Here is a 12627-nt window from a genome sequence, read left to right on the forward strand (position 1 = left end):
GTCTCACTCTGTCACCCAGGCTGGAGTGCAGTGGCACGATCTCGGCTCACTGCAACCTCTGCCTTCCGGGTTCATACCATTCTCCTGCCTCAGCCTCCCATGTAGCTGGGACTACAGGCACCCGCCACCACATCCAGCTAATTTTAGTAGAGACGGGGTTTCACCGTGTTAGCCAGGATGGTCTTGATCTCCTGACCTCATGATCCACCCACCTCGGCCTCCCAAAGTTCTGGGATTACAGGCACGAGCCACTGCGCCTGGCCAACTTTTTTTTAAAAAAACATCATTTTCACTTTCTTCCCCCCATACAAAATGTCACAATGGCTTCCCATTACCTATTGAATAATAATAAAAATAGCTAATTTGTGTTAAGCACTGAGCTGTTTGCCAGGCAGTGTGATGAGAACTGTACAGCCACCTCATCATCCTCATTCTTACCGTCATCTTCATATGGATGACGAAACTGACGCTCAAGTGACGTTACCTGCCTAAGTTTGCACAGGTAGTAGGTTATAGAGCTGGGATTTGACTCAGTTCTGTTTGTCTCCAAAGCCTGTGGTCCTGACAACGACGTGATTTTGCCCAAATTCTTTAAAATCAAACTTTTTGATTATTTAAGAACCTGTAAATCTGGCGCTGTCTTACCGCTCCTGTTTTCTCTCTCATTACTTTGTAGCACAAACTCAGTTTCAGCCAAGGTAGTCTCACTGTCTCCAAATCTGTTGTATTTTTTCGCTCTCCTAAACTTTTGTTCATATGGGTTCTTCTGCTTGGAATACCCTTCCCTCTACTCACTGCTTGTTCATATTTTATACATCTTTGAAGGACTAGGTCAAATATTTATTTATGTATTTACTTATTTATTTATTGAGACAGAGTCTTATATTGTTGCCAGGCTGGAGTGCAGTGACACAACTGTGGCTCACTGCAGCCTCAATCTGCCAGGCTCAAGAGATCCTCCCACTTCAGCCTCCTGAGTAACTAGGTCTACTGACATGTGTACTACATGTGCCCGGCTAATTTTTTTTTTTTCTTTTAGTAGAGATGAGGTCTTGTTATGTAACCCAGGCTGATCTCGAACTCGTGAGCTCAAGGATTCCTCCTGCCTTGGCTTCCCAAAGTGCTGGGATTACAGACATGAGCCACTGTGTGTGGCCAAATTTTAATTCTTTCACACAACTCACACCACTCTTCTATTATGGACTACCCCAAACATGTATTACTTATACTATAGACAAAAATCTTTAAACTCTTGATCACACATCACATCAGGAGAAAATGTTTGAGTACATGCCTCCAACATAGGTATACTGCATTTACTTATACATTTTGGACATATACCACTGTGCTATTATATCATGTGAATCATAGAATATATATAAAGTAGAAATATAAAAAAGGATGAGATAAGGATGAAATGATGTTTTTAGAAAATTAAAAAATTTAGCCGGGTGCAGTGGCTCATGCCTGTAATCCCAGCACTTTGGGAGGCTGAGGTGGGTGGATCATCTGAGGTCAAGAGTTTGAGACCAGCTGGCCAACATGGTGAAACCCCATCTCTACTAAAAATACAAAAATTAACTGGGTGTGGTGGCATGTACCTGTAATTCCAGCTACTCGGGAAGCTGAGGCAAGAGAATCGCTTGAACCTGGGAGGCAGAGGTTGTACTGAGCCGAGATTGTGTCACTGCTCTCCAGCCTGGGCAACAGAGTGAGACTCTGTCACACATACACAAAAAAATCCCAGTTACTTAGGAAGCTGAGACATGAGAATCACTTAAACCTGGGAGGCAGAGGTTTCAGTGAGCTGAGATTGCACCACTGCACTCCAGCCTGCGTGACAGAGTGAGATCCTGTCTCAAAAAATATATAAAAACAACAAAAAAATAACTATACTAATGGGGGTAAAGTGGCATCTCATTGTGGTTTTGGTTTGCATTTCCATAATGACAAATGATGTTGAGCATCTTTTCATGTGCTTTTTGGTCATTTGAAACATTCAGTCTCTTTACTCATATTTTAATTGGGTTGGTTTTTGTTGTCGCTGTGTTGTAGGAGTTCTGTATATATTTTGGATATTCATTCCTTTTCAGATATATGATTTGCAGATATCTTCTCCAATTATCCAGTTGTCTTTTCACTCTCTTGATAGTGTCATTTGATGCACAAAAGTTTTTTTAATTTCTCTGGATGCGGTGGCTCACACCTGTAATCCCAGCACTTTGGGAGGCCGAGGTGGGCGGATCATGAGGTCAGGAGATCAAGACCATCCTGGCTAACATGGTGAAACCCCGTCTCTACTAAAAATACAAAAAATTATCTGGGTGTGGTGGTGGGCACCTGTAGTCCCAGCTACTCAGGAGGCTGAGTCAGGAGAATGGCATGAACCCGGGAGGTGGAGCTTGCAGTGAGCCGAGATCGCGCTATTGCATTCCAGCCTGGGCAACAGAGCGAGACTCCATCTCAAAAAAAAGGCCAGGGACAGTGGCTTACGCCTGTAATCCCAGCACTTTGGGAGGCTGAGGCAGGTTCATCACCTGAGGTCAGGAGTTCGAAACCAGCCTGGCCAACATGGTGAAACCCCCATCTCTACTAAACATACAAAAATTAGCTGGGTGTGGTGGCGGGTGCCTGTAATCCCAGCTGCTCAGGAGGCTGAGGCAGGAGAATCCCTTGAACCTAGGAGGCGGAGGTTGCAGTGAGCCGAGATTGTGCCATTGTGCTCCAGCCTGGGCAACAGGAGCAAAACTCCTTCTCAAAAAAAAAAGCATTAATTTGGCCGGGTGCCGTGGCTCACACCTGTAATCCCAGCACTTTGGGAGGCCGAGACGGGTGGATCACAAGGTCAGGAGTTCAAGACCAGCCTGACCAACACGTGAAACCCTGTCTCTATTAAAAATACAAAAATTAGCCGGGCCTGGTGGCATGCTCCTGTAATCCCAGCTACTCAGGAGGCTGAGACAGGAGAATAGCTTGAACCCGGGAGGCAGAGGTTGCAGGAGCCGAGATCACGCCATTGCACTCCAGCCTGGCCAACAGAGTGAGACTCCATCTCAAAAAAAAAAAAAAAAAAGTTTTTTTAATTTTGATGAAGACCAGTTTATCTGTTTTTTTTTCTCTTGTTGCCTGTGCCTTTGGTATCATATCCAAGAAATCATTGTGAAATCCAGTGTCATGAAGATGTAACCTTATGTTATCTTCTAAGAGATTTAGAGTTTTATCTTGTAAGTTAAAGTCTTTAATTCATTTTGAGTGAATTTTTACATAGGGTAAAAGAAAAAGGGTTCAACTTCATTCTTTTGCATGTAGAGCTCTGGTTTTCTCAACATCATTTGTTGAAAAGATTGTCCTTTCCCCATTGAATGGTCCTGACATCACTGTTGAAAACCATTTGACCATATATTATGTGAAGGCTTATTTCTGTGCGCTCTATTCTGTTCCATTGCTATATACATGTTCTTTTTTTTTTTTTTTTTGAGACAGAATGTTGCTCTGTCATTCAGGCTGGAGTACAGTAGTGCAATTTCAGCTCACTGCAACCTTTGCCTCCAGGGTTCAAGCAATTCTTGTGCCTCAGCCTCCTGAGTAGCTGGGATTACAGGCGTGTGCCACCACACCTGGCTACATTTTATATTTTTGGTAGAGACGAGGTTTCACCATGTTGGCCAGGCTGGTCTCGAACTCCCAACCTCAGGTGATCCGCCTGCCTCGGCCTCACAAAGTGTTGGTATGCATCTGTTCTTATGCCAGAACTACACTGTTTTGACTATATAGTTTTGTAAGAAGTTTTGAAATCAGAAAGTATGAATCCTCCAGCTTTGTTCGTCTTTTCAAAGACTGCTTTGGCTATTTGGGGTCCTTTGATATTCCATATGAATTTTCAGATGAGCTTTTCTGTTTCTGTAAAAAATGTTATTGGGACTTTGGTAAGGGGCGCATTGCATCTGTTGATCACTTTGGGTAGAATTGTCATCTAAATATTGTCCCAATCCATGAACATGAATGTCTTTCTGTAGGTGGGTTATTAAAAAAAAAAACTACCTATGTGAAAATGATACTTGCATATTAATAAAAAGTCAAATAATAAAGAAAGAACACATTACTCCAGATCTCACTACTCATTGATAACCACAGTTAAGTTTCTGGTGAACATCTTTCTGAGCACCTCTTTTACAATTTTACATAAATAGGATCCATTTGTCTCCCATTTAATATGTAATAGTTGGTTTTTGATGCCAATGACTAGATTTAAATTATGTTTGTCTCATCATTTACTTAAGCAAACTTATCCTGATAGACATTTAATTTGTTGTCTGTGTACTGTGAGTAATTTTTATTAATATCATAGTATTAATGGCCATCCATAGCTATTGTGGACTAGTTTCTTCTCTGTCCTAGTAGACCTTTAAAAAGTTCAGGGAAAACTGTATAATTTTGAATGCTTAATGTTTTTGCTTTTGAATAAAGAAAACTACAAAGTTTTTCATCTAATCAGTTCCTGCATATCTGATGTACTATAATGCATAAGTAATAGATCTTTGGTGTGATAATTTGTGAAGCAATAAAGGGTAGAGAACCAGATACTTGTTTAGAGATTTATTTATTCTCTAGTTCTTCTATAGCCTAGTGAATAAAAATAATGGTGCATCCAAATGAAATCAAATTTTATAAAACCATAGGAACTGGGTATCCAGTTTATTCTCATTTTCCTACCTTTACAGGAAGAAGCCATGGATTTAATAAATAGAGAAACAATGTATGAATGGTGAGTACTGTACTTTGAATTACTATTCTGATAATTTGTATATTTAATTATATCTTTTCTTTCAGATAGGCAAACTGCAGTTTTGATTTCTTTTCTTTTGTAGGAAGCTACAAACTGTGATACAAATAAGTCAATCTTGGGAAGAAGGCTTGAAACTGGTATGATACTATAACTTCAGTTTTGTAGGAAATTTCAAATTTTTACTGACTTGCAGTGTTGGCATATCTAGTTTTGCTGTAATTTCTAGAAATCTAAGCTCTAGTTTGAAACAAAAATTGTATCTGTTGCATAAATAATTTTTGAGTGCTCTTTTTAATTTTTTTTTTTGAGACAAGGTCTCACTATGTTGTCCAGGCTGGTCTTGAACTCCTGAGCTCAATGGATCCTCCTGCCTCAGCCTCCCAAAATGCTAGGATTACAGGCTTGAGCCATTGCGCCTAGCCCTTGATTGTTCTTGAGAAATACTTCATGATTTACTCATAAAAATAGCTATCATTATTTGAAAGTGGGGTTCAAAGTAAACAGTTTTGTGACACAAAACCATAGCTGTTGTGGACCAGTTTCTTCTCTGTCCTAGTAGGCATAAAAAGAGTTCAGTTGCACTAGTTAAAGTGCTTAGATAACAAAACAATAAATGATTTCACTCCTTTCTCCATAATTTATGAACTATATATTAGGAGTCTTAAACCACAGACAATAGACTTACTAGAAAAATATTGCATTTTTATGCCTGTGTATTAGTCCGTTCTCACATTGCTATAAGGAAATACCCAAGACTGGATAATTTATAAAGGAAAGAGGTTTAATTGACTCACAGTTCCGCATGGCTGGGGAGGCCTCAGCAAACTTACGATTATGGCAGAAGGCACCTCTTCACAGGGTGGCAGGCGACAGAATGAGTGCCAGCAGGGGAAATTCCAGATGCTTATAAAGCCATCAAATCTCGTGAGAACTCACTCACTATCACAAGAACAGCATTGGGGAATTTGCCCCCATGATTCAATTACCACCCACCAGGTTCTTCCCACAACACGTGGGGATTATGGGGATTACAGTTCAAGATGAGATTTGAATGGGGACACAGCCACACCATATCAGCCTGTAACACATTCTCCCACTAACATTTTAATATAAAACTTTTAATTTAAACATACTTAGAATTTAGTTTCATCTCTTGTTAACATTTTTAAATGTCTGTGTGCACACCGTGGTTACCTAGTTGTGGTAGCTGAATGATATGCGGTGTTCTTTTCTATGGACATCTCAGATAGTGACAAAACAAGTACTGAGCTGAAAATTGAATAGGAGAGATTCTGACTAATGTCAATCTTCAGATTTGGAGGTTATTCGATATGGAAATGGATCATCAATAGAAGCAATGGCATCTTATTTTCCTTTGAGCCCTGAGTACCTTACATGAGCAGTTATCCCTGATTCTGGAGTAGGTCCGAGAGAATGAGTAGATAATCTCTGGAGCCTGTCACTTTTCATGTTTTGGTGCTAATGCAATTGATCGATACTGCTGGAGTCCTTTATAATTACTTTAGGTATTGACATGGATGAGTAAGAGAATCGTAAGTGTGTTAGGAAGAGGAAGGGCACATGTAATACACACTTGGCTTGTTTTAGAAAGAAAAGGGCAGATTTTAAAATCCTGAATTATGAAGTACTGATTTTGTCTATGTAAAATCTAGAGACAATTTCCATAAATGTAGTTATTCCTGATGTCTCATTTGCTTCTAAGTTCTAGCCAAAACCTTTTTGGTCCTTTCCTGGATGTAGCATTATAGTTTTCAATAACAAAGCACAGGTCAAAGCCAAAGAGAAGAGCTTAAATTCAGGATTTGTGTTTATAGTATTGAGTACTCACATTCTAGGACTTTCTGGCATGTTGGGAAGCCCCTCAATCACCATATAGCCCTCATCCCCAAAAGGGAAAAGGGTGCCTTTGCTTATTGAAGTGAATTTTGGGTTCCCTGATTGCTTTAGGATGACGAGAGCTCTTCACCATTGTGCAGCCAGTGACTCAGTAGTAAGGACTCACTTCCCTGTGCAACAGGTATCTCAAGTGTTTGGTTAATAAGCAATTGGTGCTACAATTGTACACTGCTTTCTGCTTACACAGAATGACAACGGCTTACAGAAATCATCCTCTCTAAAGTGCATTGATTTAACTCCAGTATCCTCAATGGCTTCTTCCATCAAGAAGACTGGGAAGGTAAGAAAGGAGTACCTAAAAGTCTATGTCTCTTGAAATATTTAGGAAATATTTAGGAACATTAATGGTCACCAACACAAATCTTTTGGGGGATATATTTTGTCACAGTACATCTGATTCTAACTAACATTTTCCCCTTCTTTTTCATTTCTTCAAGTATTACTTACATGTAATAAAATTCACCAACTTTAAAGCATAGGGTTAGATTAATTTTGGTAATTGTGTACAATCCTGTAGCCACAACCATAATCAAGATATTGAACAGTTCCCACACTCAAAACAATTTCCTAATGATCTTTTGTACCCCAGTCTCCCTCCCTACCATCCCTGCCCCTCCCTAGGAAACCAGTGATCTGCTTTCTGAGAAAAGTGGCAGTTTTAAAACCTCTGTTCCAATTTGATTTTAGCAGTGTTTCTCTCCATCATTACAAACTTGTGTGAGTTGCACTGGTTCGCCTTCAAGTCCTATTCCCAGTCCTATGCAACAATGCATCATGTAAGTTTATGTTATATGAAAATACCAAATTGCTTATAAAATAAGAATTATAGAAACTTAAAAGAAACTATAGCTCCAAGTTTTGTGCTAACCAAAGAAGTGACTTCTTTTTACGGAAATTAAAATGTCATTGTTTTGGCCAGGCATGGTGGCTCATGCCTGTAATCCCAGCACTTTGGGAGGCCGAGGCGGGTGGATCACCTGAGGTAGGAAGTTCAAGATCAGCCTGAGCAACATGGAGAAACCCCGTCTCTACTAAAAATACAAAAATAGCCGGGCATGGTGGCGCATGTCTGTAATCCCAGCTACTCGGGAGGCTGAGGCAGGAGAATCGCTTGAACCCAGGAGGTGGAGGTTGCGGTGAGCCGAGATCGCGCCATTGCACTCCAGCCTGGGCAACAAGAGCAAAACTCCATCTCAAAAAAAAAAAAAAAAGTCACTGTTTCAGTTTATCATTTTGTATATTGAAAAAGTCAGGTGACTAAGAACATAAGAATAATTTAGTAATTCCTTCACCCTGCTAATACATAATCTTTCTCTAACCAAGTTTGTTAATAAGGATCAGAGCTATCTCTAGAACTTTAAACAACTTAATCCGTGATTCTCACCTTCATTCAAGGCAAATCCCAGCCAGGGATGTAGGTTTTTGTAGACTCTAGGATTCAAAATCCTGAATCTTTGAGAATTAGAAGATAGTTTGCTCCTAAGGCATTCCAGTTTTTACCCATATGTAAAGAAAAGCAGTAAAATGGCCAAGCATGGTGGCTCACACCTGTAATCCCAACACTTTTGGAGGCCAAGGCGGGCAGATCACCTAAGGTCAGGAGTTTCAGACCAGCCTGGCCAACATGGTGAAACCCTGTCTCTACTAAAAAAATACAAAATTAGCCGAGTGCAGTGGTGCATGCCTGTAATCCCAGCTACTTGGGAGGCTGAGGCAGGAGAATCACTTGAACCCAGGAGGCGGAGGCTGCAATGAGCTTAAATCGTGCCACTGCACTCCAGCCTGGGTGACAAGAGCCAAACTCCGTCTCAGAAAAAAAATAAAAATAAAAACAAAGAAAAGCAGTAAAATGATGTAATGCTATGTCCTACACAGAGTCCCGTTTTTGTGTATGTCCTTAGATCTGTTATAATGAAATAGTCATTGCTGACTTAAAATATAAAAATATAAAAATATTTCTTATAATGATCATGATGATTTTATTTTAGAAGAAGTCAAAATCCTACCAACATTATTAGACCAAGTATCCTTGGACCATTAAAAAGAAAAGGTACTTTTATCTACCAGTAGAAATAAATATAACTTTAAGTTATTTTATAAAATATCTAAAATCAAATGTTATGCAAAAATGTATTTTTAAAGGCTTTATTTATTTAAAATATATTTAATAAGCTATTAGAGGCCTTTCATTTTATGCAACTAGAAATATGTATAAGGACATTTTGAAAACTCTAAAATGCTATATAAATGTGAATTGAGAAATGTAATTCCAATTTAGTTGGCTATTATGATTTTCAATATAATTCACCACGCTAGCTATCTTCATTACTTTCTAAAACAATGTAGAGAATAAATGAATGAATGAACAAATAGAGTGAGTCAGTCATCAAGTATTTTACTGAATGTCAACCCCTGCCTCACTGCCACACACACACATTGCTATCATATGAATAAGTTGACACAAATTAGATCCATTTACAACACTAAAAATATATATGAAGGTGTATGTTCTTTGGTGTTTAGTTTCTTTATGGGAGTTATTTTTGGTTAAATATATGGAAAGTGACCCACCTACTCAGTAATAAAAGGGCAGTGGAAAGAACAGATGTGTTTTTTAAAAACTCCTACAATCCTGGATCCCACTTCTCAATGGTACCTCACTAAATTATGCTCTTCTTCCTTTTTTTTTTTTTTTTTTTTTTTTAATTTTCTTGAGACAGAGTCTTGCTCTGTCACCCAGGCTGGAGTGCAGTGGCGCAATCTTGGCTCACTGCAACTCCCTCCTCCCGGGTTCAAGTGATTCTCCTGCCTCAGCCTCAACAGTAGCTGGGATTACAGGTGCCTGCCACCATGCCCGGCTAATTTTTTTGTATTTTTAATAGAGACAGGGTTTCACCATGTTGGCCAGGCTGTTATGGAACTCCTGACCTCAGGTGATCTGCCCACCTCGGCCTCCCGAAGTGCTGAGATTGCAAGCATAAGCCTGTATATTTAGTACAATTTTTAACTACAGTGGGGAGGGGAAATGGGTGAATAGGAAAGGAGATTAAACTTAAAAATGTGTATTGTGAAATATCTATTAAGATAAGAAAGAGGAGTAAGAAGAACAAGAAGAGGAGAGAAACTGAAATATGCTTTAATGTTCTTTGTATATTTTGGATTAATTAATGGCAGTCTTCCTAACAACATAACTAACTCAGCATGTACTTTTTGTATTCTAAGATTAAGGGCTAGATAAATTCTGGAAAATACTATTTTCCAAAGTAAGCACATTGTTTTATGAAGATGCTTCAGTCACTAAGCTTAAGGGTCTTTTACCTGTGCTGTGAAATTCGGGCTAGTGTTGAAAAAATATTCAAATATATCAGCAGTTTAAGAGCTGTTAGAAGTCGAGGGTCAATTGAGTATTTAAAATAAAGTATGCTTAAATTGAGGAGTGTTTTACCAGATTAAAATAGTTCTCCTTTTGAGACATGTATACATAAATACGTTATCACATGAAAAGTATCTGGAGTTTTCTTAGAATTTATGATTTAAAATTTTTATAGATCAATTTTAACATAAAAGATGTAGTTTCTGCCCAGTGTCTTCAGAGATGTGACCTGTCTCACACTTGGTTTTCAGCTGTTCTGAAAGACGACTGCCTTATTTCTTTGAGGTGTCCCTGAGGGAACTCCAAAGCGAATTCTGTGTATACCACCTGGTCCATATTTTAAGTCATACTGCACCCTCCAAAGCATGCCCTATACAAATGTGCTGAAAATTCATTTGGCCATTTTTGGCCAGATACAATAACAGATAAACAGAAATTGAAATTTATTCATATATTTTGGAATATGCATATTCATTTGGGAAACAACGAACTATGTCCTATTTGGACCCCATTAATACAAATGAAATGTGGGAGAAAGGTAGCATAAAAATAAAAGAGAGGTCCTGAGGCAGGGGGCAGGAGGAACTAAAAAGAATGAGGATTATGTGAAGTGAGATCAAGATTAGAGTCTCCAAAGCATATGAAGTCATATTTTATGGTGAGAAGCAGCAGTGACTTCCATTAGGAATAAGCGAGAGCATGGGCCGGGCACAGTGGCTCATGCCTGTAATCCCAGCACTTTGGGAGGCCGAGGAGGGCGGATGACTTGAGGTCAGGAATTCAACCAGCCTGGCCAACATGACAAAACCCTGTCTCTACTAAAAATACAAAAATTAGCCGAAGGTAGTGGTGTGTGCCTGTAATCCCAGCTACTCAGGAGACTGAGGCAAGAGAATCGCCTGAATCGAGGAGGCAGAAGTTGCAGTGAGCCGAGATCACACCACTGCACTCCAGCCTGGACATTAGAGTAAGACTCTGTCTGGAAAAAAAAAAAAAGGAATAAGCGAGAGCAAATAAGCCTTCACATCGGAATACTGCAGAAATTGGGCAGCTATAAATAACCGTTTGACGAGTAATGCTGGTTTTAGCAAAGAAAGATCTAATTTTCTTTTATAAGGAATTTGTTTTGATTTGTCATGTTTTCAATGTTAAACCAAAAAGGAGAGCTGAGTAGTTTTTCTATAGTGACATAAGTGCAATCTGGCAAGGCACGGGACACCAGACTTCTTTTAAACTTTATGAGCCATGATTACACTTCTGTGGAAGGTCTATGCAATATCTTAATGGTGACTTTAGGGTTTTATCATTCAAATAGAAGTTATGGGCTTGAATATCAGTTTTGCTCAGGTCCAGAAATGATTATCATATGAATGTGAAACACTGTGCAGATTTTAACATTTACTTCAAGGCAAAGATTACAGAAATGCAGTTGTTTTTTTTTTGAGATTAGATGTTCTACCTTAATCTCTAAAGATACAATTATTTTGTTTATTGTGTGCTGTAAAAGAACTTACCTATTTAGTTCGTTGTGTACATTTAGCAAAATAAAGATAGCAACAACCTAAAGTTTTAAAATAAGGAATGACATTAAACTCATTAAACAGCCTTACTACATAGCTATATCAAGTCATCTTGTAGGGCCGGGCACAGTGGCTCACGCCTGTAATCCCAGCATTTTGGGAGGCCAAGGTGGGTGGATCACCTGAGGCCAGGAATTTGAGACCAGCCTGGCCAACATGGTGAAACCCCGTCTCTACTAAAAATATAAAAAATAGCTGGGCGTGGTGGTTTGCACCTGTAATCCCAGCTACTCTGGAGGCTGAGGCACGAGGATCGCTGGAACCTGGGAGGCGGAGGTTGAAGTGAGCCCAGATCATGCCACTGCACTCCAGCCTGGGTGACAGAGTGACTTCTTCTCAAAATAATAATAATAATAATAATAATAATAATAATAATATCATCTTACAGAATTTAGTTAATAATATAAGAAAATTATAATCATTGAAAACAAAAAGTAAATCTAAAAACATATATGGTACAAACCCAATTTTATTTAAAAAACAATTGTGTATACAACATATTCAGAAATTACTAAAGAATGGTTATGTCTGGATGATGGTTACTTAAAATTGTTTTCTTTGTGCTTTTCTGTATTTTATAAATTAATTGCAGTGAATAAGTATTACTTTTGCAATTAAAATCATAATAAACATGTTAAATAAAACATATCTACCTTGATCTGCTGTATTGTCATAGGTGAAATGGCATTTCAATATCAACCAAAAAAGATTTTCCAAGGCACAACCAACATGCTTTCTTCTGATACTTCCCAACTGTCAGAAAATAATATGTGGTGAGTATTAGCATGAGATTTTAAACATTCATTGATCATTTTTGCTTCGTTTTGAAGTCTACTTTGGCTATTGTACATATTCAGAAGTATGGTACATTATTAACTGTTCTTAGAAGTTTTAAAACTAATATTCCAAATGGATACTATAAACTTGAGTTATTTTTTTTCTTTTTTTTCTTTTCTTTTTTTTTTTTTTTT

The 12627-nt window shown here is 38.6% G+C and overlaps 1 protein-coding gene across 10 annotated transcripts in view; it reads left to right on the plus strand.

Annotated features, from left to right (window-relative positions):
* PABIR3 (PABIR family member 3) overlaps positions 1–12627 on the plus strand; it is a 417014-nt gene that overhangs the window by 42881 nt on the left and 361506 nt on the right. For 3 of the 10 annotated variants that reach the window (XM_058441500.1, XM_058441502.1, XM_058441504.1), the window contains 6 exons: positions 4722–4765; positions 4869–4923; positions 6891–6983; positions 7391–7479; positions 8692–8753; positions 12333–12429. In XM_058441500.1, coding sequence (XP_058297483.1) covers positions 4722–4765; positions 4869–4923; positions 6891–6983; positions 7391–7479; positions 8692–8753; positions 12333–12429 — 440 coding nt within the window. Of the gene's footprint in view, positions 1–4721; positions 4766–4868; positions 4924–6890; positions 6984–7390; positions 7480–8691; positions 8754–12332; positions 12430–12627 lie in introns of those variants that run through there. The other 7 variants (XM_058441503.1, XM_058441501.1, XM_058441505.1 and 4 more) reach the window with 4 other exon arrangements.

The sequence above is a fragment of the Hylobates moloch genome, unplaced genomic scaffold (assembly GCF_009828535.3).
Source record: "Hylobates moloch isolate HMO894 unplaced genomic scaffold, HMol_V3 SCAFFOLD_7, whole genome shotgun sequence".
Classification (NCBI taxonomy): Eukaryota; Metazoa; Chordata; class Mammalia; order Primates; family Hylobatidae; genus Hylobates; species Hylobates moloch.